Raw genomic sequence first — 26,983 nt, forward strand, 5'->3', positions numbered from 1 at the left:
TTTCATTCATTCGAAGTTGGCTAATGTACAGCAGCAAATAATAATAATGATAACCATCCAACGTTAATAACTGTCCACTTATTAATCAATATTAGTTAATAGTTTATAATCATCCAACTTGAGTCCACAGACATCATACTGCATGTGGATGTAGTTTCACTTTTCACTGGAGTTCTCATAATTGACACCCTTGCAATGCTGAGGAAGAAATTCGACTCTAACACAGTGAAGTTATTCCACCTCGTATTGGCCTCCACTTACTTTATGTTTGAGGGAAGGTTCTACGAACAGTTAGGGCCATTAATTGGCCATGGGGTATCCACTCTCACCAGCCATTGCCAATTTTTATGTGGAGGAGTTCAAAGAACATGTCGTAGACTCAGCTCCAACCTGGCCAAATAAGATGGATGCCCTGAAACCTTTTATAATGCATATGAATGGATTATTTGGCAAGATATGCCTCATCTACATTCTCATCTAGAAGAGGGAGGATGCCAGACTTGGACGCAAGGTTTACCACAAACCAACACACACAAACCTGTATCTGAACGGAAGGAGCCATCACCACCTGACACAAAGACAAACAGTACTATTGTGTCTTATTCATAGAGCGAGGTCCATCTTGAACATAAAGAATTTGCCAGGAGAATTACGGGATTCAAAGAATAGGTATGGACCATGAGAAATCTCTATAGCCATCAGAAGGGTCTTTGTTCAAACCATGGAAATGGAGGAATAGAAGGAAAGACCTACTGCCATGGCATTACTGCCCTATGTCTCCACAGTTTCAAGCGAGATTTCAAAGATACTGGACAAATATAGCATCTTCCATCACAAAAGATTTGGGACTGACTTTTCCATTCCAGTGACCCTGCTGGTCTCACAGTTCAGGGCTTAGAATACCATGTGAGTGCAGGGAAGTGTATGTTGGGGAAACGTGCGGGACCATAGAAACTGCGATGAAGGAACATCAATGGCCCCATAGACTGGCACAAAATGAGAAGTTGGCAGTTGCAGAGCATGCCAGTAACAATGACCATGCCAATAAATGGGAAGACACTAAAGTGCACTGCTATACCCGAGGGTACTGGGACAGGGTCGTGAAAGAAGCAATCGAGATCCATTTGACAAAAGGAAGAAGTTTTAACTGAGACCAAGGATTCCAACTCAGCCAATCATGGAACCCAATCACTAGGCAAATCCACCAGTCACATCTAGCTTGACCCCTGGGCAATCACATAGAAGCCGGGCTAATCAATCCATAGATCAGACTGCCCTAAAGATGACGAACAACGTGCTCTTCAAAACATTGGTGATTGGTGGCAATGGATTTTTTTTAACCAGAGTGGAAGCATGGAAAACATTCAATGCATTAATGATGTACTAATTTAAAAAATTATGAACCATTTATTGGTATTTAAACCAACATACATTTAAAAGACATCAGCAAGTTCCATCAAATAATAGATATGTACATTTTACACGAACAATTAAAACAATGGAATTTTACATTAGCAAGACCTTGCTTGAATAAAATAGGAAACACTTTATCCATTCATTTTCCATCTTAGGGGAAGTTGCATGCAGTGCTCTCTTACTTAAACAGAAATTACAGGGAAATAAAAATTTAAGGTAGTGCTTAAAAATGTAATGCATACTATTGAATGAAATGTGCCTTTTTGTGTACAATTCTGTTTTCTAGATGAAACTAAACTGGTATCAAAAGATTTTACTTTTTTCTATAATTGCTGTTGTGTTTAGAATAAAAAATATGCCATTGTTTTAATATTAACAAATAAGTATGCTACTGAAAAAGTTTTCAAATACATACTGATCTTAAACATTCAACACATATTTCTTCTGTCCATACAAATTTCTAATTGAAATTAGCCCCTTCTTAAAATAATGACATAAGTGATAATTTAGGCAAACTAAGTCTTTCATTTTCAAACAGTGCAATGCAATGTACATTTTTTTATAAAAAACCAAAACACGTAATAATGGCTCTCTTACCACATTTAGGCCTCACCTATTCAATTACAATTCTTGGTGAAATTTATATGAATAAACAGAGGTCATACAAAACATGATGACACTCCTCAAACAAAGCGAATGGTAACTAATAGTTCTGGTGATCACATGAGAGAGCCTTAAACTAGTTGAGCACACATTTTTTCATTGTATATCTACCTGAAGACACTAAAAAATATGCCAGCAGTCCTGCAAAGCAGAGTCTTTACTAATAGATGGTCCAGAGAAATACTAAAGATCTCATGCAGAAACCCAAAATGGAAAAGTGAGTAGGTTACTTCACAGAAAGATATCTTTAATCGTTAAGCACAAAAAATATTCGGTAGTTCTATTTTGGGCACCAAAGTCATACAAATCACAGCAAATACATCACACATTAGACAGAAACTTCAATTGTATGAACTTTGAAAATGCCTGACTTGATTGCAATATTCAGGTAACAAATTTAAAACATTTTAATACCATTTAATACTCAGACACTTGGCTAAAGTTTGGTTAAGTGTAATACTCATATAAATTATAGGCACAGCTTTTTTTTAATTTTCTATTAAAATATTTTAATTGTTATGCATTCCACTTTATATAACTACTCAAATTTATAACGATAGTACAATCAATTATACATCTGCCCAAATCAATATTTAAGTATGTCAGTCTGACATTAATAACATTGTTAAAAGCTGTCTTTAAAATTTAATTTTTGAAAAATAATTTTCATTATGGTCCACTTGAAATCAAATATTGCCACACACAATTTGTAGGTAGCAAGTAGAAAGAAACTTATTCTATATCATGAATGATAGCAAATTTTACAACTGAATGTTGTCGTTAATAAAAATTTTATTTACTTAATTAACAATAAAAATACTTCGTATTAATTTATAATTTTGATAAAATTTTTCTTTACAATAATCAGTTACTTTTAACAATTTTGGTGGTAAAATTTTAATGTAGTATCAAGTATCAAGCTCTCTAGTACATCCCTAGATCATTTCAAAACCTTTCATCAAGGCTTGTCATTGGTGAAACATTATTTCACAGGGAAACACAAAACAGCAAGTTTATGCCAAAGTAATATCTGTTTGGCGGAAGAGACATAGATTTTGACTTTGCTTCCATATGAGTATTCCATAGCACCGTACACTGGTGGTAATCAAACATTGAAAGACATTTTATCCTCTAATATTTGACACAATATCAATTAGATCTTTCATTGTCTTTGATTATAATATGAATATATCACAATGCTCATAGCACATTTTTACCAAAAAATAAAAGAACAGAAATGAAAATAGTAAATACATGTATGGTGAAACATTTAAATGATGAGCCATACATCACTGACAGCATTTCTTAATTTAAGCAGCAGTACTTTCATCAACTTCAAGCGGGTGTATAGTGTGTAGACAGGTTGACGAATAAAACACTTTGACTCCTGAATTACTTACATAGTCTTGTAGATGACCAAATAGCCCATCAATTCAGTGGAAAATGAGTAAAAATGCAAATAGAGGAAAAGAAGAAGTAGGTACTTTCTACATATTTCCTAGTTGTAGATGCTCTAGTGAAAAATCACAACCTGAGTGTGTGGCTGAATTTCTATCTCTATTGTACCCAGCACTCCCTTTAGAAAAAACATTTAACTGTTCAAATATCTCTCATTGGTTATACAATAGTACAAAAGCAATAAAATTCACATTTAAGTAAGGGAAGGATTTTGAAAAGGAAATGAAGAAAATAATATGAAAAATCAAATTAAATGACTATCTATGTATCTTAGGGTACTTGTATCTATTCAGGATGACGAATTATTATTAAATAATATTAAGACAATTAATATGAACCACATTTTAGCAGAGAAAACAATGGAAAGCAATACGACATGAAGGTATAAATGTAATCATTGACCTGAGCTTGTTTGCCATTGCATTCCCAGGATGAATGTTCAGGGCTGATATTGCCACAATACAATTGCAATGAAAAATATAGCACAAGCCTACCTAAATATATGGAAAATGAATCATTTTCCTAATTTTATTTTTGGAGAATAATCAAAAAATATTTTCCTTTGATTTTTTTCATGCATACTTTTAGAGACTATGAAAATTTTAGTTTAATTTTCAGGGAATAATCTGTACAGAAAAATAGTTGATGTTGGTTACGCATGCATTAAAAATAAATTTGATGGCCAAATATAACTTAAATTATTAAATAAATGGAATTCTGAACCTTGGAATACTATTATTCACTGGATACCAATTTAGCCACTATAAGTTATAGTTATTTTCTGATGCAAAAGAATACAGGCAAATATTACTCGTCAACTTATCTATTAAGAATAGACGGGTAAATACAGTAGAATTTTCAGATTCGCTTCTAAATAAAAAAAAATGCTTAGAAAATGTTAAGCTTATACAATATAACTCAATTCTGAGCACCATTTGTAGGAATGTAGGTAGGTACTGCCCAGTGAGACCTGATTGAATGTTACTTAAAGATAGATAAAAAAATTTAATGCTTGATTGGCATAATAGTAATGCTCTTAAAAATATAAAATTTGTTTCCAGTATAAATCACAGTGTATAGAAAAGATACTTCACTCCATGTATTCATACTTGAGCCTACTCCGTCTTTTTCTATGAACTAAATCACACTTTACTGCTAAGAGACTTATTATAAGAACAAATAACAGATACCTTTCACAGAAAATGCAAGTACCTTACAATTTCAAGGTTCCTGGCTAATATTTCTGTGCTTTAGACTATAATATAAATTAACATATTTTTTCCAGTTTAATATATTTTACTAGAGTTTCACTGTGGATATATCGAAAATTAATTTCCTTTTCCATAAAATTTTCCAAATCTAAGCGTGAAAAAGGATTAAAAATTTTTGTCGCAAATTTACATATTCTCCTATTTATCAGTCTGAATTTGATGGCCAAGCAGATAGAAGCTGAACTAGTCCCTCCTTGAGCTCTCAGAGCAAAGTTGCCAGATGTCTTGTCTATCATTATTGGTAGGCCGGAAGTGTGAAGAAGATGCAATGGGGACGGAGAAATCCTCAGCTGATGGTTAAATGCTGCAGACTACCTAGGATAATGATAAAAATACTATAGGATGACCAGAGAAAATAATTCAATGCAGAAGAATGTTACATTTTTCTCAGCATTTCCTAATTACAGTACTGCAACACTGATGTACGAAAACAAAAAAAAGCATGATAATTGCTCTGTAATATAAATGATGATAATTGTGAAAGAATAATGACAAAATCCTGGGTCTTTATCAGGGAAATATTTTCTGTCTGATTAAAAATTTTAAGCACCCACTTATATGGAATTTTGACAAGTGAAGATCCTTTTTTGTAACTTTTATGAAGACTCACATTTTCTATTCTAGTCGATTCTATTAATCAGTATTTAGTTCAGTGATGGTGATAAACCGAACAAGTGAACTATTTTTGTCCTTAGATTAGTAAGCGTGTACATCAGGAAATAAAATTATAGAACCATCAGATTGATAAGCTATGGAGTTTGTATTGTAATCGGGAGTTGAATTACAAATAGAAAGGATACTTATTGACATTCCCTTTAGGTACTAGCAGTTTTTAAAAACAACCTTTGACAACTGTTGCTTGTTAAAGCTTTTTATCCATGTATTGAGGCAAATCATAATAATCTGGATTGCAAAATAACTGCCTGAAATTTGGGCACAATGAAGGGCAAAAAGTGTGGAATTTACAGTTTTTTCATATCTATTCAATTTAGTCTGAAAATTGCAAAGGCTTTGCTTGGCAGCATATCAGCTTGTTTTTTTTTCATTGTTAACTGCTTTGCTACTAATGCTAGAAATATCCGGCTGTATGTTTCTTGACCTGGGAAATGAAAGCCGGAAATATCCATTGGAGGTTTTCCTACGCAGGCAAACAAATGCCATAAATATCCAGCTCCATGCTTGTATGACAGTGCTCCCATGTATGATGGTCGTGGATATGCAAAGTTCTTAGTTTCGGGACCCAATGCAGTGGGGCTCAGGCCTTACCCTCGAAATGTGGGAGCTGGTACCCAGACCTCCTATATAACCCCTCTTTGTGGTAAGTGACTGTGGTCATAATATTGTTTATTCAGTCATTTTGCAAAATAAATATATGTTCCTTTCTCAAAAAACAAAGTAAGAATTGAATTATTTGCCTTTTGAGCAGTGTTTAGAATTTTTTAAACAAAATTCTACCATAAATGTTAAATTCTATCTCGTTTTCAGTATAAACATCAGCATGGAAATTATTGATGCATTATATCCATTAATACTTATAGTAGAGCTTTGTTCTAAAATTTGGCAATGCGCAGAAAAAACAGAGGGATTGAATTGTAAGTCTGGATTTTATGTGCAGGCAACATATCCATGTAGCTAATTCATATTTAAATAAATCACAAGTTGACCATGAACCAATGCCGCTGGTAGGGTTATAAACCCCAGAAAGGAGGGAGCCCGATTACCCTTGCAGTCCGAAATAATGCAGAGACCCTGCCAGGAGGGGCTGAAAAAGGTTGGAGCGAAGAGTGTGTGATTATCCATGAGACCCTCTTTAACAAATGTCCTGCGAAAATGCTCCGTACAGAGGTGACGGAAGAGTCTCTTGGGGCTCAGTCCAGCAGTCGTGCTTAGGAGAGAGCTCCACCAGCTCGAAAGGGTTAAGGTCTTATTTAGGACTTTATTATATTTCACTGGGAAAGACTAAGAATGTGTAAAGAAAAACTTTCTTGAAAAAAAACATTGACAACCAAAAATAGTAAATCTCAAAGATGGTGATACTCTTTCATTTGATTGCGTTTCCATAAAATAGACATCTAAATTTTTAGTTATTTTGGTTATCCATCTGCTCAGCTGACTGAAACTTTCTTGATGATTCTACTGTATAAAATGTTCTATTGCTTTTGATGTTTTAAGAGTTGACATGGGATGCTAATGGGAGACTTCTGCGAGAGCCGTTGCCAGTTGCAGATCAAACTTCCACAAAATGTTTGGGAGTAACAATCTTTAGCAAGAACACTCTCTCCTAATGGAGCCTTTCCTGAAATGCATCCCCTCACCATAGGATCCCACAAAATTATTTTCTGAGTGAAACCTAAACTACGATTGTCAGGGAATTTGAAAGAGGAAAATTTAAACCAACTCTCCTCCATATTTAGACATACGATGCTTTCCAAATATTATTAGTAGATGCAGTAGAGTATTCTTTGCATTAACAAAATAATGTCCATGCTGAGCCCCATTAACATAAGGGTACAATGAAAGCTGGCCACAACAAAAATTTTATTTTTATGGAAAAGAAAAAATAATAGCAGGAAAAATCCATGAAATTGAGGGTATTACTACATCAGACCATTGCTTGTTGCTAAATCAAAGGCAATCAGTTGTGTAAAGTGCTTATTCACCGGAGAAAAAATCAAGTACTTTCTCCTTGGGTCGTGATGAAATGTAAGGGTGCTTATTTTTCAAAAATGATCCGATTAAAAAATTTGTGGCCTCAAAATATGAGAATTGGTAAGAAAAATTAAAAAAAGTTCCAGGTCCGTCAGTTAGCCATGCCTGAGGCGCCTATAGGACCTCAGTGCAGGCCTTTTGAATGTTGAGTTTTTCGACCCTGATAAATCGTTGTCATAGGTAAACATAATAATTAAGAGCCCTTTGGGCAAATATTTCAACCATTTAATTGTATCTTGATTCCTTGATGCCAAAACGCTGCCTCAAAGGTGCCCTCCGTATGCCTCCCTGCCACTAGCCACGCTGCGTGTTTCCTAATTCGCGCAACACTCCTCAGTCCCCTGGATCTTCCCTCCTTCCCATTACATGCTAGCAGAGTAGATCTAGAATGAGTGATAATGAAAAGCTGGGGACTATGTGACTCATTTGTCAAGGCAGTTTTATGAAAAGTACATTTTTAGCGAAGAGGAGGAGGAAAATTTGAGTTTTCACAAGGTAAATACGTTTAAACAACTGCATGAGATCTAGTTACTTTTCATGCCTAATTTTGATTGTGAACATCTAAATGGTTGAAATATTTACCCAAAGGGCTCTTAAATATCATGTTTACCACTGAAAATGTTTTATCCAGGTCGAAAAACTCAACATTCAAAATACCTGCACTGAGGTGCTGTAGGTGCCTCAGGCACAGCTATCCGATGTCGCAGAAACCTGGAACTTTTCCATAATTTTTTTCTCACCGATTTGCATATTTTGAGACCATGAATTTTTAAATCGGATCATTTTAGAAAAATAAGCGTCGGCTTATTGATACCCAGAAACTGTGAATGAATGATAATGAGGAAGAGGTTGTGGCTTTTCATAGCTTTGTAATAGTTTAAAAGCATCTGCAGCCTATTTCTCTGTGCCTGGTCCTTCACAGTTTCCTTCTTGTCCAGTTCACAGTTAGTTCGCTAAGATCAATGAGAAACTGAATCCCTGTGTGTGTGGAACTGATCTCTAAACGGCATCTTTTTTTGAGGGTCAAATTGACTCCTGCTAAAACCAGAGTTTTCAATTCAAAAGCCCTTAGCTGAAATGCTATCATGCCAGAAGTTTTAGTGCTTCTTTCTTCGTCTAGTCAGACTGGGATACTCTGGGTGATGGCCTCATTGGTCGATATCTTCCTCTTACCCATTCATGCATCCATGGATGGAGTTCCATAAAAAGAGTCATCGTATACATCTATTGAGCAGTAGATGAGAGTAAGAAAAAGGATTTGAGTGTAATTTTTTGTCTTGAGACTCACTAAAGGTGCTATCACTGAATATTTCCTCTGTCATGAATTGCTATTGCATCGATTGAAAGGATAGGTGATTTATGTTTGGTTTAGGAGCTGACATTTTAAAAGATGACATCTTTGGTCATTGTGCTTTAGGTAGATTCCTTGAGGTGCAGCAGGCAGCCACAGGCCCAAAGTGGGCAGTTTGGGTTGCAAGAGAGCCTGGGACCCCAATCAGCGTGAGCCTAGTGAGGGCTAAACATGGCATACGTACATGAAAATTGACAAACTTTGTGTTAGTGATATATGAGGCACAAAAGGATGCGTTAACTATTGGGGTGCAATTCACCTTCAAACATTTTTTTTAAGCTTTAACATTTAGGACTCATGGTGCACTAGATCATTCTTTATTTCACGACTGAATTGTAAGGTGTATCCAGGAGGTCCAAAATGCTAAATTGTTCAAAATAAATATTCTTGAATAGAATCATAGAATATGCCTAAAACACAATAACCAGAGACCTCTTCAAAGGTTATGAGCAAACTATCTCATCAGACAGTCCTCGTTCTTCACCTCCAAGAACTCTGTGAGACAAGATGAATGGTCAACTTGCAGGGAGAGCCGTATCACATGGGAGGGAGGTCCCATCCAATCTGTTCCCTTCAAATTTCCCCCCTCTACTCAACACATAAGAAGCATTTTAAAAAATACCCAAAAATGTTCATGCCCCCAAAATTTTGTCGATAGCACAACTTACGGCATTCATCCTGTGGGTGGGCAGCCCTGGCTGGAGGGTTAAGAGACATTTCAAGGGAAAAGATCTAGAATGGACAGTGTGCGGATTGAAGTTTTCCTTCCTAATTATGGTTTAGAATCAGAATGCCAGCAGTGGTGGAGAATTCTGGTTTCCCCTTGAGAGCTTTAGGGCTCTTTTCAAACAAGCTTATCACTTCATGCACTCCATTGAACCAACTGAGGTATATTTTGTTGAGAGCATATTCATCCACTGTCAATGCTGGGGCTTTCCCTTTCTCTATTCTCCATCATTTTTCCCTTTCAACCTAATCACTCACTCAGAGAGCCACAGATAACCTTGACCATCAAGTGCATCCCAAAAATTTACCAGTCATTTAAATGAAACCAATGAAAGCACAGAACAAATTATTGACCTTGATCTTGAAAATTTAAGCTCATAAAAATGTATGCATGCATAGTTGAGGTTGACAGAGGAAATCTACATTAAAACAAGAATAGAAGATGCATTTGAATGCATAAAATGTGCGAACAAGCAGTAGTACAGACTATATGCATCAGATGAATATAAAAACAATGAAATATCAGCAATTCTCTTTCATTTTTAGTTCAACATATAATAAGTAATATGCTATCTTTAGACAATCAGCTGGAACTAGCAATATAACTAATATTCCAGCATCTTCAGGATGCACAAGGAACTAAAAAGTGAGTGAGGCAAATGCATTGCATGCTTCCTGCAGTGCAAGGTAATTTGAAGCATCAATTGCTGTCACATTTTATTAGATATTTAGTGTTTTCAACTAAATTCAGGACTATAAAATGAGCATGCAGCACTGACAGTCAACTTAATTTATCACAATGAAAAAATCAGACAACCAGGGTGAAAAATTTCAGTGAGACTATCAAATATCCTCAGCTTTGATGAAAATAAGATCAGCCATGCCTTCCCACTCTGCAGCAATTACAAAAAGCACAAAATAAGAAGAACATATGCTTATCAGTATAGTTTTAACGAAGAATTTTTATTTTTATCTCCCAAATAAGGTTACAAATTTTCAGATTTTTCTTATTTACTCATAGAGGGATTTACGTTTTGAAATAAAACTGTAATAAAAATATTGCACATCAATAAATCATCTCATAAATTAAAAACAATATCACAGATCTAATCTCAAGAAAAACAAGAGAAGTACCACAGTGTAATGCAGTCTCTATGTGAATGCAGATGTCCACAGAAACTATCACTTCAGCTGAAAGCTAAAACCTTCATAATGCCACTTAATGTTGCTACAGCAATCTTCCTTGCTAAATATATTTCCTTTTCATGGATGAAATGATGAATTGTGTCAGTAATTTGTGTAAAAAAATACATGTATGCTTATATATTTTCATTCATTCTCTGATATACAATTTTTGATCAAGAACTCATTTTGATAATTCAATTATTTTTGATGCCATATTTTTGTGGCATGATTACTTTTTCTGGAAGTCTCAAATGAACATATACATGCTCATTGCAGAAATAATAGGGAAAGGTAGAGGAAGAAGGGAAGTAAGACTAAGTAATTTTGATTGCGCTATTTGGAGCAAGATGTACTTACTAGATGCAGGCATATGAGTTGATTCATGTTATCTGTTGCATCCAATTATGTAGGTATCTACCTAGGTGTGAAAAACCTTCTTGAAACTCAGAGTAACTTAGAGAATTCAAAATATTTTGTTCGGTAGATACATTGCACTAGATCCTACGTAACATCCTCTAAGAGGCGTTTGGCTAGCATAGAATATAGCCTCATCCAAGAGAGCACCAAAAACAATGCACTGCTGAATCAAAAAATTTTATTTTATTAAAATTTTTTGAAAAACTGCTAACGTTAAAACAATCAAAGATAATTATAGAGAAATGCCCAGCATAAGCTCTCAAATTTCAATATAATTACTGCCTATCACAATAATGGAGTATGCAGACGTATACTACACCTCCCACTTCCCTGCTACACTCCCGGGAACGTTTGTACTTGATTATCTTTATTTGGCCCCTAGAATGACCTTTATTTGATATGCAATCATGGTCACTTATGAAACCAAATATACCAGTTAAACCAGTTACACACATAATATATATACCCCTCATCAATGACATAGCCATCTACCGCTTCAAAAATACTGATTGACTTTAGGATTTTACAAGCTACTCATTCAAAGGATTTCATTATCGTACACATGCTCTTAACTTCAGAGATGTTCAGCTTATACTAAACCTGTGGGAATATATAGGCTTTCAAATAGAGATTTTCATATAATCAGCCAAAGGGCTGTGATATTGAGAGGTACTACTATACCATACTTTAGATACTAACTCTATTTTAGGTTGTCCACGTAAATAAGAGAGGCCAGATGGTTGTTTGGAGAGTACCAAGCTCTCCTCTTTCAGGACTGTTTCCATTTGGAATGAATTTATTTTTCACTAGAATTGTACAAAATGTCTATTCCAGTCACAAATTTATGTATTCATGGCTCTCCGAAGCAAGTTACGCATGATTTCTAATAATATTTTCTTAGCAAAATTTTTACATGAGTACAAATTGAGGTAGGCTGCAACCCAAGTTCATGATCTTATCCTCTCTCCATTACAAAGCAAATAGCATCCCATTACTCATCAGCTCCATAAACTATGTAAAATCAATAGATGTTTGTTCCCTCTAGAGTAACAAAATATATGAAAGCTTGGCAATTGAGCTTCTTCAATTCCTCTCAAAATAATCATTACTCTTTGCATTACGTACTGCGAAATTAGAGAAAATGCACATGCAATCCACCATTTAATGGGGCAGCTTTATTAATTTACCAAGATTGCAGGCAAAATTACTGAGTCCTGAATTTTCAACCTCAAAATCTGAAAAGGATAAGTGGCTGATACGCTACGTAAATTAATGGAGCTTAACAATGAAATAAGGCAGGTAATTAATGTTTTTTTTTTTAATTAACTGCAGATAGTATACAAGGGTGTATTTTATCTTTTGGTAATGCTCAAGGCCAGTCCTTTTAAGAAACTACAGATTTTTCTCATTTAAGAACACATGCTCTGGATTTATTTTTCTGCCTATACAAAATCAAGGCCATATAATCGTAGAGAATATAACTTAAAATCCCTTCAATAAATCTTGATTATTTGATGCTTACTGCCATTGATTTATTGGGAGTATGACTGCTGTGTAATTAAAATCTGACCCCCTGAATCTATGCAATGATGTGGGCACAATATTTCATGGCTATTTAACATACCTCTCAGATTGAATTATTGTTCCATAGTCAGTGTAAAACATAATTACAGGAAGACAATTGGCAATGACAAAATACATAGAAGAGTTTGACGGCTATAATTACATGGGGCAATTTCTAGGTAGTACGAAATTCATCAGTTCTAAGGTTCAAAATCATCGGTTTACATATGCAATGTGTTTGTTATCAGTAGTGTCTTGAGCAATAATCACATCTCATGTCATTCTGTTTCTCGCTATGATCTTGAAAATACTAAAATATCTGGGCTGTAAAGATTACAGTAAAAATACCTGCAATAGCATACTTTACATAGGTGCTATTTGGGTATATTTAGGTATATTTGATCAAACAACAAATTTTCCTGCAATATTCCTGAAATACTTAACCACCACAATTGGTAGTGCTTGAAATTTGATGTTTATCACATATGTATGACTAAGTGGTATCTTGACGCTATGAGGATGGAAATAATGCCCATTTTCATTGCCTTCATTACCGAGAAATATGTTACTGAATATTTTTCGTGGCTTGGATTTCAACAATGTCATCAAATAACTAACTAAGATTTCAATAATGAGCAAATATGCAACTCATTCAGTTATTTTCTGCAACATATGGAATAAATTTTGAAGGGTACAATGCAGATGGTGACAGCAGTCTGTCATTTGTGCCTAATGGATGCTGGGATCACCAAAACTTGGAAGATGACTAGAAAATTACAATGAAAGTAAACTGCAGTTTCAATCTTGAATGATTGAGGGTGAAAGCAATGCAATTTGACCTTCAGAGAGATCTTTTGCCATGTCTGCGACTCCCATCTAGGGATGAGGAGAGTTGTGGATACTGAAAATTCAAATTTACTTTTTTCAACAAGCCAAGGGAAGAAGTCACGATTGAATACCTACATGTGGAGGGGCAAATATTTAAAATGTATTAATTTGAAATAGGACTTCTAAGATACTCTCCTATATTACTAGGTTTTTTCTGATTCGGAGGAGGCACATTACTTGGTTTCAAACACCTCATCAAACATCTTGTCTTGAATTATGGAATGATATTGAAAAATAGCTCTCCAGGATCTAAGCCCCTTCCTAACTTAACAAAGATGAGATCATATTCTGAAACAGCAGGTATATTTGTGGAATTTGACCATCAGAAGCTTGGGGAAAATGCTTGGAATAAGAATAGACTTTGTAAGAATAGGATTGTCCAATTGTATTTCCATACTATTTTCCAAATGTATTCATGTATTTTCCGTTTCTGAGAGGCTGAAAAAAGCACGAATTTTTTTCATTCAAACAATTAATACATGGTCAGCAACATCATGGATAGAAGTGAGCTCCAATCAGTGGCAATTGTAGAGTACTACTGGACATGCTGCATCATTTTTTGGTATTTTTCTCTTGTTTTTTTCAATCTATATGATGAAAAATGTAACTGCCATTCATTATTTACAATAAATCATGCAGACAAATACATTTCACTGCATAAAACTTCTGAGCAGTGTAAGGACATTGATCCAAACAATTGAACATAATGAAGCAAGAATGAAAGGGAATCATTATTTCAAGAACCTCTTAGAATCCTCTTTCATGTGAAAGTGGAAGTAGTAAAATCTACGCACCACAGCAACATGAGATATAAATAAGCTACAGTTTTCATAAGTAAGTTGACATTTTCTTGAAAATGATAATTTTGAAACTATTTTACATAAGCGGTCAACGTGTCATTCAGGTTACATTAAAATAATGAATTCCCTTCCATTGCTCAAACATTACTTCTATGTAAAAATACTTTCATCCATTCAGTCACAATTTTAAGCCTACAAGGCACAATTATCATACACACTTTCACCAGAATTTTAAGAGATACTTTTTACATTCATCTTACAGAAAAACAAGCGTCCTCAAAAGAATGAGCAAGTCACTATTCACTGAGGAGGATTTTTATCTAAAGATATTTCAGAGAGCCAAGAATTTGATCTTGTACTGCTGATTGCTGAAGATTTCATCACATACCCCAGACTTCCAGGTTCTATATTTGAGTTGGACTTTTTTAAAATACTCTTTGGTTTGACATCAATTCCTGGGCTGACAGGAACTGGTGAGGTGGGACTTCTGCCTTGAAGACTGCTTAGGGCTGGAATGGCATCAACACTTGGTCTTTTGCTAAACAAATGTAATTTACGCTGGTTTCTAGATGCACTAGGAGATCTTTCACGACTAGTGTAATTACTAATTGTTGGGGCAGAACTCTGAACCTGGAAGAGCAAGCAATACATAAAAATTGAGTTCATTGAGAGCAGGAGGGAATAAACATTCTGGTTTACCAAATGCATACATATTTATGGCCACAGAGCAATTAAGAAATTTTTAATGAGGAGTTAGCAAGTACATATATCATGAGTGGCAAAATGTGATAAGAGAAGGCTCATTTTAGGTGGTGTATGCCACATATTAATTATTTTATTTATTTATGATTGCTTGTGGTTCATCATTGGACTATTTCTTCTTAAGCAACATTCAACTCATATTTTAACGATAATGTTAACTTATTTTAATAATAATAATAATAATAATAATAATATCTTTATTGTTCTATGGGTCAAACATGTGACATAGAACATTGTCAGGAAGAACATCAAAACATACATGTTGTCATAAACTATCAGACAAAAATTCATTTACATTATAATAACCCTTAGGCTGTAAAAAATTTTTTAATTCTGTCTTAAAAACATTAATATTTGAAATATGTTTTATACTCGTAGGCAATTTGTTAAAAATAAGCGAGGCAGAGTGATGTGGACCTCTTTTGGCACATAATTGTTGTAAAATATGTATATTTTCACTCCCACGGGTCAGATAGGCATGAACCGAGGAGTTTGGTAAAAATAAGGTAGGGTTCTTTTTTACAAATAATGCACAGTAAAAAATGTACATACTCGGTAGTGTCATTATATTATATTTTAGAAATAATGGCTTTTCAGGAGACCTGATGGATTTATTAATGAACAATATGTAAAACCCAATTTATTTCACTTTTAGAAAAAAAAAGAAGCATTTCCCCTGCTCACAAACTCACAACTGGTGGAATTTGTTCAATTGTGCAAGTGATGGAGCACTCGCATCACATCTATATGGATCCAACTTTTCAAACTGAACAAACTTCTGTGCATTTGGTTCAAGCTCATAGTGAAACATACAAGGTGACTCCAGTAATCAAAAGCCAACAATGAGACTCCACATTCTGCAAAATCAGCAAATGTCATACATAACAAACAGATTTGATTGTAATCCTGATACATCTCCAGCTTCATGAGTGATTAGGTAATTAAATGGAAGTAAAACATGGAATTGGAATAAGCAACATGAAAACAAATGCTATTGTCACAGTCGACCAATCAGACCCATAACATGCTTTTTGAATTGCCATTTCAACCTTGGTACCATGCATTGAAACCGATCATTGCCCAAGTATAGGTACTTTTACTCCTGAAGCCTAACGATAAAAAAGAATCACTCACCTGTGCAATCGATGACTTACACTCCTTCTTACAGGATTCTAAAAGATCTAGCTGCCCTCTTAGAATTCGGACATTCCACGTATAATTCTCATGGACTTTGTTATACTTTTTGCCTTTTATTCCCAAACTGTTGCACAAATTTTGGAGATCCTCATAAAATTCCATGTATGTTTGTAGTTTAGCATGAATGGCCTTGTATAGGCGATCTGCATTCTCAATGACAGCTTGCATATTATTGAGTGTCCTCTCAAATGTGATGATAACACGATTCAAGTGAGGAGGCAAATTAGTTGCTTCAGCCCTTAAAACAGGAAGCTGGAAGAAGAAATTAATATTTTTAATAATTGCCTGTGTAAACAATAATGATGTTTATCTGTAACACCAGAGTCAATCATTTAGCCACTGCTTAATAGCCATGCTGTGAAACAGAACATACCCCGTTTATCTCCTGTATGGAAACAGAATTGACTTGTGGACAAGCCGAAAGCCTTTGTAGGATAACTCTTAGGCACTGTTTGATGTTTGCTATGGCACTGAGACCACATTCAGTACGAAGATCATCCATGGCACCTTCGGCTTCATACCGTACTCTCATGGCTTCCATCAGTCCCGATGACATGGCCTGAAGTGTGTCAAGAATTCAAGGAGGCATTAAGTTTTTGCTATTGGGTATGGTGTGGTATTTAGAGGAGGCGACTGAAGTCTGAGGTCATTTGCACCACAGGGAAGGGTTGGCATGGGAGGGTGGAGAGAAACCCAGCGTCGACAGTAGCCTAACAAAAGGTCAAATGCCACATCCAATGCATGAAGTGCTGCACTTGATGTGTCCTCCACGAGGCAGGGATCGGGCTGTCTCTGATAAGTCTCTGCCACCTGCGGGATTAAAACCCAGGCCCATAAGGTGGGGGGACAGCACTCTAGCCGCCAGACCAACCTGATCCCCGAGCAAATGGGAAGCAAATACAATTGAACAATACATAGTTATATCATGATATTTGATCTCAATTTGGATTGCTGTTCAATGAAGTCATTTTATGGATTGAGATATGGGTGGAAGGCTGCAAAAAATCTTTTTAAAAATAAGAAAATAATGCTTCCAGTCAATTGCAATGCTTCCCGTCTAAAGGGGGAAATGAGGGTAAATAGGTATTGACAGGGAACACCTCCACAAATACCAATACGTACATATTTCAAAATGAATTATGTGCTGTGGATTCAAATTATTTCAGCCCCCAGACTCCCTGATTTTTACCACTTATATTGGCCAAATCTCAGTGAAAAGAACACAATTGAGGAATTATTTAGAGTTTTCTCAGGTTCATTAAGTTGAGGCATTTGTTTTAAATGGTTACATATCAGAGGTACATACCCTATTCTGATGTGTGGACATGCAATTTTTTAAACAATGGAAACCAATTTTATAAATACCCCCTCTCCTATGTACTAATTCTAAGCACATGCCTTCTTTCATAGCTTCCCTCAGAGCAACTTGGGTCATTAACATACTTTTCCAAATGTGAGAGCCAAGAGAAATATGCATTTGTTATTTTTAATCTACACTCAGAATTTCTGATAAATATTAATGATTTGTCTTTTTTTTACAAAGATAGGTAAACAAGTAGGAATAGAACAAAAATGAATTTGAATTCCCTATTGTCTTATTGGCTTGATTTCAACATTGGCGTATGCGTGTTAACGGAATGCTTTGGGTAAATGGGGCAGTCACTTCATTTGGGCAAAATGTACCTTTCCCAATGTTTCCCAATAGATAGCAATGTTCTCAATTGTTCCCAAGCAAAAATTCACATAAAGAGCTTAAAAAGTAAACCCCACATTAGTATTTTCGGGAAAGACCTTACCCATCTATATTTCTGGAGAGTCTTAATACATACATATGTAGATGGGGAGTTTTCAATATTTGGTTTCAGAATCTTGCTCATTGCTAGTTTCAATCCCTCAGTCACAAGGCAAATGCTCTCAATAAACCTTGAGATGGGTTGGCTCCACTTTTTTCTAAGTTTCAATTCCAGCTTGGTTGCTGTCATCAGTTTCAGGGTCCTGGTACTTGGTTCTAGGCCTTAGTCAAAAGTTTAATTTTCGTTGAAAATTTTTTCAATCTTTAAAAACTATTCATTATTTTTGCATGGGTTTTATGAAAACCACCTAAAATAACACATCAAGTAATTTTGAAAATGGTCTCACACATAACATCACTGCTTAAAATATATCCGTTATTATTAATATATGGCATGCATAGGTATGTCTATTGAAAGTATTTAACGTAAATGATGCTTGTGGGAAGTTTTCAAATTGGGTGAGGCACAAATTATTTCTGTACAGATTTTTTTTGGCTTAGGTTCCAAGTGTAGTTGTGAGCTCAATAACTGGTCAAACCAAGAACCAGAGGACAAAACTGACCTATCTCTAAATCTAATTAAAATTAATGAATATGATCAAAATATAACCTTCACAATGTCATCTATCTGCTTCAATCCAACAACTCGAACATCTGTGTGAAGCTTGTCTGCCTTCTGTTTCCTCTTCATTGGCTTCTGGAGAGAGAAGATGAAGGTTCAAATAAAATATACACATTATGAAGAGATGGGGAGAAGATTGCATGCACATTTCTTTGGGCCTTGTAACTCAGATTGTGATTAATTTTTTAACAAATCCGAATGAGGTTCGTGAAAAAATCTGAAGCAAGTGAAAAATAAATGCTTCCTTGGTGCACCACTCTTTACTTGAGATTCCGGGGCCAACTAGCATTCTGATTAGTGTGAAGTACCTTGTATTAAAAACAGTTTGCTTTATACCTCACCAATGTACAATGTCAGAGGTGTAACTATGGGGGGATGAGGGGATAGATCCCCCCCCCAAAGCCTCAGAGAATTAAAAAAAATGTTTAAAACAATTGTCTAGTTTTGACATTTAATAACAATATCTGCTTAAAGTTACGTTTTTAGTGCCAAATGGTGTAAAATGTACTTCCCAGGCAAGTCCTTTTTCAAAAATGTTACCAGATTTTGCCTGGGGGGAGGGGTTGCCATCCCATCCCCCCCCCCCCCAAGGCATATTCCTAGTTACGCCACTGTACAATGTTATTCATTTCTTTGGCTTGAATTATGAAACTAAATTTGCCAGAAAACTTTTTGGGATTCAGAGGCATGGGAGAATTCAAACTACAAAATAATTAGCATAATAACATTTGTTTACTATGCATTACCATCCCTCAGTCAGTAATTTTGACTTTATACATTCAGTGCGAAAAATCCACTGAGGAAAAATCATTCGCCTTGACCGGGATTCGAACCCGGATCCCTCGATTTCCGGCCGAGTGCTTTAGCCAGTTAAGCTACCGAGGCGTCATTCTCCCCTGTGGAATCCCCATTCTCCCTTCCACAGGGGAGAATGACGCCTCGGTAGCTTAACTGGCTAAAGCACTCGGCCGGAAATCGAGGGATCCGGGTTCGAATCCCGGTCAAGGCGAATGATTTTTCCTCTGTGGATTTTTCGCACTATTTGTGCATTGCGGGTGACTCTGTAAAAAGTTATCACCGTGGCTAGTCCCGGTATACTTTCATAATTTATACATTCAATTTTATTCTTTGTATTATTAATTAACCAGCATCAAAACTAACTCAGAGCGATAAATTAACTACTAATTATATCCCCTTTCCAGTAATAGCTGCTATTGTATTAACAGCATCAAGGGGGCTTTTTCAATAATTTTGAAATTAATTTTTCTTTAATAAAAACCTGAATTTGAAATTGTCCTTCCAAAAAGAGGCCACAATAAAATGTTTGACAATGTGACCGACCCACTAGAGTATGAGTGATTACAAATTTGATTTATGAGACATTCTCAATATGTAACAGATTTCTTATGTTGACCTAATTTCAGTATTGGGTAACACTTGGCAACAGCCTCCCTTATACAGTTACAAATATCTCTTGCATCAATGTTGTCAAACATATATATCGAACAAGGTATGTCAGGATCTTGAAAACAGAATTTAGTCAATTTGAAAAAGAAAACTCTATTCGACTACTTTTTCAAAACTTGAGATTTTAGTACTGATGGCAGTAGAAAAAAATGAAGGCTTAGTTATGTTTGCAAGATGTTTTGATGCTAGCATGTATTTATGGCAGGTAATATACTTACGCCACCTCCTTTTTTGTTGGTAATGGCTATATGCACAAAAAGTGAGGAATTCTCGAGGGCTTCCCCTGTATTTGACAACAAACGTATATGGCGGTACCCTAAAAATAAAAATGTTAAGTTTCAATTGTATGCTAGAGCGAGGATGGTTGTTTCTGTATTAAGAAGATTGCAATGGTGATGAGCATGGCATTATTTTCTCTTACTTTTTAATACTTTACACAATATAAAATTGAATGAGGTTCAAGCTGGTAATTTAGTATGAAAAGAAAGAAGAAAGTGATTTTATCTGACGAAGCAAAATTAGCAAATATTTGAATTGCGAAAATGTCTCACCTGTTTGTAGACATTCAAATGGTATAGTATATTGTCCAATAAAATCATCCCCGATGAAGTCATCATCCATGACCACAAAACGGACAAGGACAAGATCAGGGAGCATAATTTGAAACTCAAAGCTCTCTTCAAATATTGGACAGTTTCCTTCATTGGAAACTGTTTTTGATTTTCTCTCTGTAAAGGAAACAAAGTGAAGCGCTACAATCAAGGTAAAAAATTTGCAATGGAATATAGTAAGAGGAACAGCAGCAACACGAGAAGAAAATGAGGTGAAATCCATGCATTTTTGCGAGTTCTATTTCATATGCAGGACTGACCTGTACAATCTGCTGGAATGCCAAATATTTGTATAACAACATAAGGGTCAATCACATCTCCTTTGGCAGTAGATCCTCTTGGACGAGGTAATTGCTGCCCACTTATGATCTGTAATTTTTTCATACAAATAATCTTTATGAATATTACGAGAGATTATCACATGAAAACACAACACTCCCAATAAAATTCATAGTATCTTAAGAAAAATGAGTGGTGACATGTACGGTTTTGGCTCTACAACTTAATATCCAAAGCTGGAGCATTCACATGATTTCTGTGTTTAATCAATGGATGATAAGGTGATATTATGATTACTTTGAGGAAATTATGAGCATTAAACATGGTATGTGAAAAAACTTGGTTTGCTTCTTTAACAATGGTTAATTGATTTTTGTGATTTACAGACACAATGACTCTTTTTGTGCAATAGTTTCATTTTTATGTCCATGTATAGTTTAAATGCTTGCAAATCAGGGATGTATATATTGGTCAGGTAGCGGATGAACCTGATGATGACAGCATGGTAAATTTAAATTGATACAGTAAAAAAAACACATTTGTACCCTTAAATGAAGAATTTGAGGAGACACTCCTGGGATGAGGTCCTTGGAATTAGCACTAAATATAGATATCTGCTCTCTCATTACAGATGGTTTCAAAACATAACCACAGCCTCCATTTTGACGGAATCTTCCATCATAGAGATCCATCATTTGACCAGGAGTTTGAAAATTTAAGCCAACTGCAAAAAATAAAAATTTGTATAAAATGAATGTTAGTTGATCCATAATGATTGCTCACTCAACTTAAAACTTAAATTTAATGTATTCACTTCTACAGTTTTTGAAATTTTTTATTCAATATGACATTGACAAATTATTAATAGCACATTAATTTTCTCTGAGTCTAGTGAATTTTTCTCAGATTACCTGTCTAATACCTACCAAATTGACAGCCACAGTTCCAAAAATCTTGGGGATTGTAATTACTAGAATCAATTCTACTAGGATTAGGGTACACTCGCGTTAAAAAAGTTTTGTTATGATTTACAAATTCCTCAGCCTCACAATGCGCTAGCTTGGCTGCTGTAGATTCACTCATTGAGCACATTTCTTGAGGACTCTCTGAAAGGGAAAAAAAGTTTAGGAAAGCATTTCTTATGGCACGAATACAAAATTTACACTCATTTAAATTTCTCAAAAATACTGCTTTACATCAATATTTGAAATGTATAATTAAGTTGTGTAAAATTTCCGCCTACAGAGCTTGGATGGATGTTGAACTCATTACTGTAAGGGCTTCTTTTATTTTAAAGTACCTATAGATAGTAATACATAATTATTTACTTATTCGTGGGTGTATAAGAGATAGTTTCACATCCTGTCTTCTTTTTTTTCAATTGGTCCCGTCTTTAACTATAGTTAACTTTGGTATACATACTGTCGCCGCAAAAAAAGGTAGAATGCTGAATTTTAAGCAGTTGTACGAAATTCTGCCAAAGCGCCATAAGGTTGTGTCATATATCGTTGTACTCATTGTTTATTTGGCTACAACAATGAAGCATTAAACATTGTTTAAACTTAAAGGTTTAGCTTCTACGGTTGAAGGAATGAAGAAGAACATGCGAAAATATTTGATTGGTGCATTTCATTGTATTTTTCATAGAGAGAACAACATCTTCACATAGTAAAGAGCTTTTTAAAATTAAATTTTACCCACTCCTTGATTTTTAAAATGGCTGAAAGGTAGATTTCAATTTCCGAAGTTTAGGAGAATACATGAATATAAAAGTAATGTATGCTATATCTAAAAAATATTTCTAAAATTTTCATGTAAGGAACGGTTTATATTGTTCCTCTTACTTAAAGTACCCAAAATGGCGAAAATCGTCATTTTGGTTTATTTTGAAGCTGAAACCCTTTTGCTGACTGCCATTGGCGCAGACTGTAATTTTACCGTGGGCTGAAATCAAGGAAAGGTTGGCAAAATTATACCATGACTTTTTTCTATCATAAATAATTGACAATAATTTAATAGGATGCCATTTGTTGCATTCATTTTCTGTTCTCTAGATACAGGCATGCAAACATGAAATTCTTGAGGAATAGTGGTTCTCAGTTTTTGGAAAGCTAACATATTATGTACCTGCTGGCATAATTGGAATAATTTTTAAGGTAAGAATGTTTGTTACCTCAAAAATTACATTTACCTACTTAGCTTCAGATATTTTCAACTTAGTTTGGGAGCCTTTACTTTAAATAATAGCAGACATTAATTCTACACAATCTTTCTCATAGAATGGGATGCAGCTAGTGTTTTCTTCCATGTGTGGATTTGCAAATTTGGTTATGCCAATGGTTTCTCAGTGCCACAGAGGTTCTGCCATTTGTTTTTGCTATATCATTAAACTTAGGGCTTTATTGGTGCTTGCTTCAGTCACATGACCGTATTAAAGTCTTTAGCTTGACATTTTTATGTGTTTGCTGCAATACAGCTTTCCTTTAGTGATCCTATTATTGGCAATTTTCATATAAATTCAGTAATTTCCTATGTATTGACTTTGACAAATACCTATTTTTATACTATGCAAAATTATTAACTTCACTCACTCAGTGATTCATCCCAAAGGTTGTTTTGGATAGGTGGGGGTAGAGTTCACTCCAGATTAAGGCACAGGCATGTGATAATCACAAATTCAAGCCAGGTAGTGGGGCCAGTTCTTTTCCCTGGACCACCTCACCCTTTGAGGATTTAAAGTTGGGATGTCTGATGGCTTCATCAAGGATTTGAACCCAGGACACTTTGATCAATGGGCATTGGCCACCACCTTCTTCTTATCATCGATTCACAAAAAGTCTTTTCACATTTCCCACGAACAATGCACTTTCACACACTTTAACCTGACAGATACGGCTTTGTTTGCCCAGGAACATGTCATCAATTTGAAATACAGCTCTATGAGGCTTCTTTTCAATTGCACTTTAAACCATGTTTTTAATGGCCTTTATTGCACATGAGGGTTCAGCTACATTAGTCACTTTTGGCAATATAGAATCTTTGAGAGTATTTAATGGCAATTTTCATTGTAACCCCTTTCCTTTCCAGTATTCCACTTGCACGCCTATTCGTCATTAGTCTCATGAAAATATGCCTTGTAGGAATGTGAGTTAAATTTCTCATATATTTAATGCATGGCATGAGTAAACAGAAAATTATCAAAAACTGAAATTTTGGCTTTGCCTCCTTTCAGCTTTCTCTTAAGCATCTCATCCTCATCATCAGCATATGTCTTGTCCTTATTCCGATAAAATTCCTACTTTTCACTGAAATGATAATTTTTAAATTGTATAAATTTGATTTAGCAATGCAACATTGATATCTTGTTTGTGCTTAATAAATTCATGTGGAATTACCTATTTTACAATATATTTTCAATGAAAGCATTTAAAAAATAATACAGTTGAATTTGGGGCAACGCAAATTTTGAAGTTCACATTGTAAAGATATTTTGTATTTTGAAATTACATTTATATATTTGTATCTCAAATGTGATTTTCTAGAGTAATTTGTATTTTGTACATGAAGTACAATTTTTATGAGTAATGTGTATCTTCTATACAATTGAAATGTATTTTGCCCACCTCTGGCTCTCCTTCACTCACTGTGTATGCATGGCCACCTTTTCTACGCATATGCGCAAGGCAATCCTCGGCAGTCCTATATTCACGCATCAATAATCAGTAAGCATTCTTTACTTCTCCTCTATTTGCCTCCCCTTCATTGCTGCCTGTCCTTGCCTTCTCCCCACACAGACGACGCACTTCATTCAGTCATTAGAAATAGCCAGTACTTGGCTCTTAAAAGCACATATTTACACCATTCTTAAAGGTTTGATGTGTACTTAGGTCTGAAAATGTTATGCATACAGTTTGGCTTGAAGGTCAATAATGGCAATGATTTCTTTTTCTTTCTTTGGGGGCCATTCTTAATGGACTTGAAGTGCATGTTAGCAGACACAACTATTAGCCACTGCTTAGCTCCCATATTTATTGACCACCAGACATTTTTCCATGCAAATTAAGCATTGTGGATAGAGAAGTGATTTTCACAGTTATCTTGCAAGCCAAAGATCATTATTTCAATTTCCTGGCCCACTTGAACTGATTCTTGAGCCAACTAATTTGAGGTCTCAGGGTCTTATTTGTAACTTCTTTTAATATTGGAGGAGCTTAGGTATAAAAATGTGCACATTAACATTCAATAGGATAACTTCTCCTTTCAAATATATCCCATATAGCTGCTTATGTATTCAAGGTGGCTGATACGTACTAATCTACACGCTGAATTTCACTAGTGCTCGATTTAAATTTCCCAGACCAAGACTAAGTCATTGATAACTGCATGATTAAGTTTCTTTCAGTAAAGGATAGTTGTCTTCCTTCTTTTCATTCTCTTCTCTCTTATTATTTTGATCATCATTATGAGATCAATTTCTTAATCTTATTGAGAGGAGTTAATTCAGAAGGGACATCAAAATATAATTGGCAAAACTTCTACTTATATAAGAAGGTCATTTGAAGTGCAGGGAGTATACACTTATCAAAGGACTGGAAAAAATAGTCCTTTAATAGCTTTGTATTTAGAAATTAATATCACTCTGCGCCTCAGAAAGAATTATTTTGTGGCCTGGTACATTATCCACCCATCAGATTAGAAAAAAATGGTTGATTTTTTTCCATGTTTATACCTTATCTTGTACACGGGCATAATACCTTCCTGAGCATCAGCAGTGACACCAAGGCCCTGAAAAGTTGTGCCCTTGAGTATCCTTGGGTTCTATTCTCCACTCTTGAAAAATTTTGCCATTGTTGCAAGATGTGAGTAATCTGTCATGAGAATCTTTAAATCCCAGTGCCACCAAGTCCTCTTTATAGAGGACACAATCTTATTTGTCCTCCAAGATAACTTTCTCCATCAATATTAGAGATTTATGTGATGCTGATAATCACATTTAATGACAGCCCATACAAATAATCCAGGAAATTCGGTGCTCTATCAGTAGATGCAACTTCTTCCATAATCTTCTCAATATAGAGTATACCTACATATTTATGAACATTTGGCTGGTTTTAAAAGAAAATACCTCTGGTTCATTTCCTCACTTTCTCAAGCATAAGGAGGAATTTTCTTCACATGATAGGTCCATTTAGGGTGCTTACAATGTTTATGACTTATCTGTTGCCTATCTTATTTATTAATTTTGTTCATAGTAATGAGTTTGAATCCACGTTTTTTCATACTGTATTATAAATCAGGGGCAGTAGTAGGTTCTAACATGGAGCAATGTATCCAAAAATATTAGTCTTTCTGTCATTGAATATATTCAAGTAAAGGCACTTGTAACACCTGAAGGATTATTGGTCTCTCTTAAAATATTCTACAGTGAAACCCTGATCTATCGTTCCCGCATTGATTGTTTTCCCACATTCATCATTCTTCGTTCCTGGTCCCAGTTAAAGTTCCATAAAGGCAATGTAATTTTTTCCTGCATCTATCATTTCCTGAAGTATTGTTTCCCGCATTGATCGTTAGAAGATTGCTGTCCAATCATATAATTTTCCCTCATCCATCGTTTGATGTAAGCAAGACAAAGTATATGCAATGCCTCATTTATGGCTAATAACGTCAGGCCCATCATTTGAATCTTCCCCAGGAGATAGGGATAAGCTGAGTGCAGTGGGATAGTAACATTTGCGCATTTCCCAAGATCCGTTATCCCTCTCTAGTCAGCACTCGCCTCCCCCCCCTCTGACGCTTTCCTCTT

At 35.2% G+C, this 26,983-nt stretch overlaps 1 protein-coding gene and 1 long non-coding RNA gene across 4 annotated transcripts in view; one reads left to right on the plus strand and one right to left on the minus strand.

Annotated features, from left to right (window-relative positions):
• The window catches only part of LOC124171881, a 31,892-nt gene that overhangs the window by 497 nt on the left and 4,412 nt on the right, over positions 1-26,983 (plus strand). The window lies entirely within an intron of this gene.
• LOC124171879 (inactive phospholipase C-like protein 2) overlaps positions 1,388-26,983 on the minus strand; it is a 219,758-nt gene continuing 194,162 nt past the window's right edge. Inside the window, exons 12-21 of one of the 3 annotated variants that reach the window (XM_046551262.1) lie at positions 22,104-22,283; positions 21,723-21,901; positions 21,159-21,267; positions 20,839-21,015; positions 20,506-20,603; positions 18,809-18,895; positions 16,780-16,965; positions 16,344-16,658; positions 14,836-15,077; positions 1,388-5,119 (exon numbers count right to left, since the gene is read on the minus strand). In XM_046551262.1, the coding sequence (XP_046407218.1) occupies positions 5,095-5,119; positions 14,836-15,077; positions 16,344-16,658; positions 16,780-16,965; positions 18,809-18,895; positions 20,506-20,603; positions 20,839-21,015; positions 21,159-21,267; positions 21,723-21,901; positions 22,104-22,283 (1,598 nt within the window). In that variant the 3' untranslated portion in view covers positions 1,388-5,094. Of the gene's footprint in view, positions 5,124-10,538; positions 15,078-16,343; positions 16,659-16,779; positions 16,966-18,808; positions 18,896-20,505; positions 20,604-20,838; positions 21,016-21,158; positions 21,268-21,722; positions 21,902-22,103; positions 22,284-26,983 lie in introns of those variants that run through there. The other 2 variants (XM_046551263.1, XM_046551261.1) reach the window with 2 other exon arrangements.

The sequence above is a fragment of the Ischnura elegans genome, chromosome X (genome assembly GCF_921293095.1).
Source record: "Ischnura elegans chromosome X, ioIscEleg1.1, whole genome shotgun sequence".
NCBI lineage: Eukaryota > Metazoa > Arthropoda > Insecta > Odonata > Coenagrionidae > Ischnura > Ischnura elegans.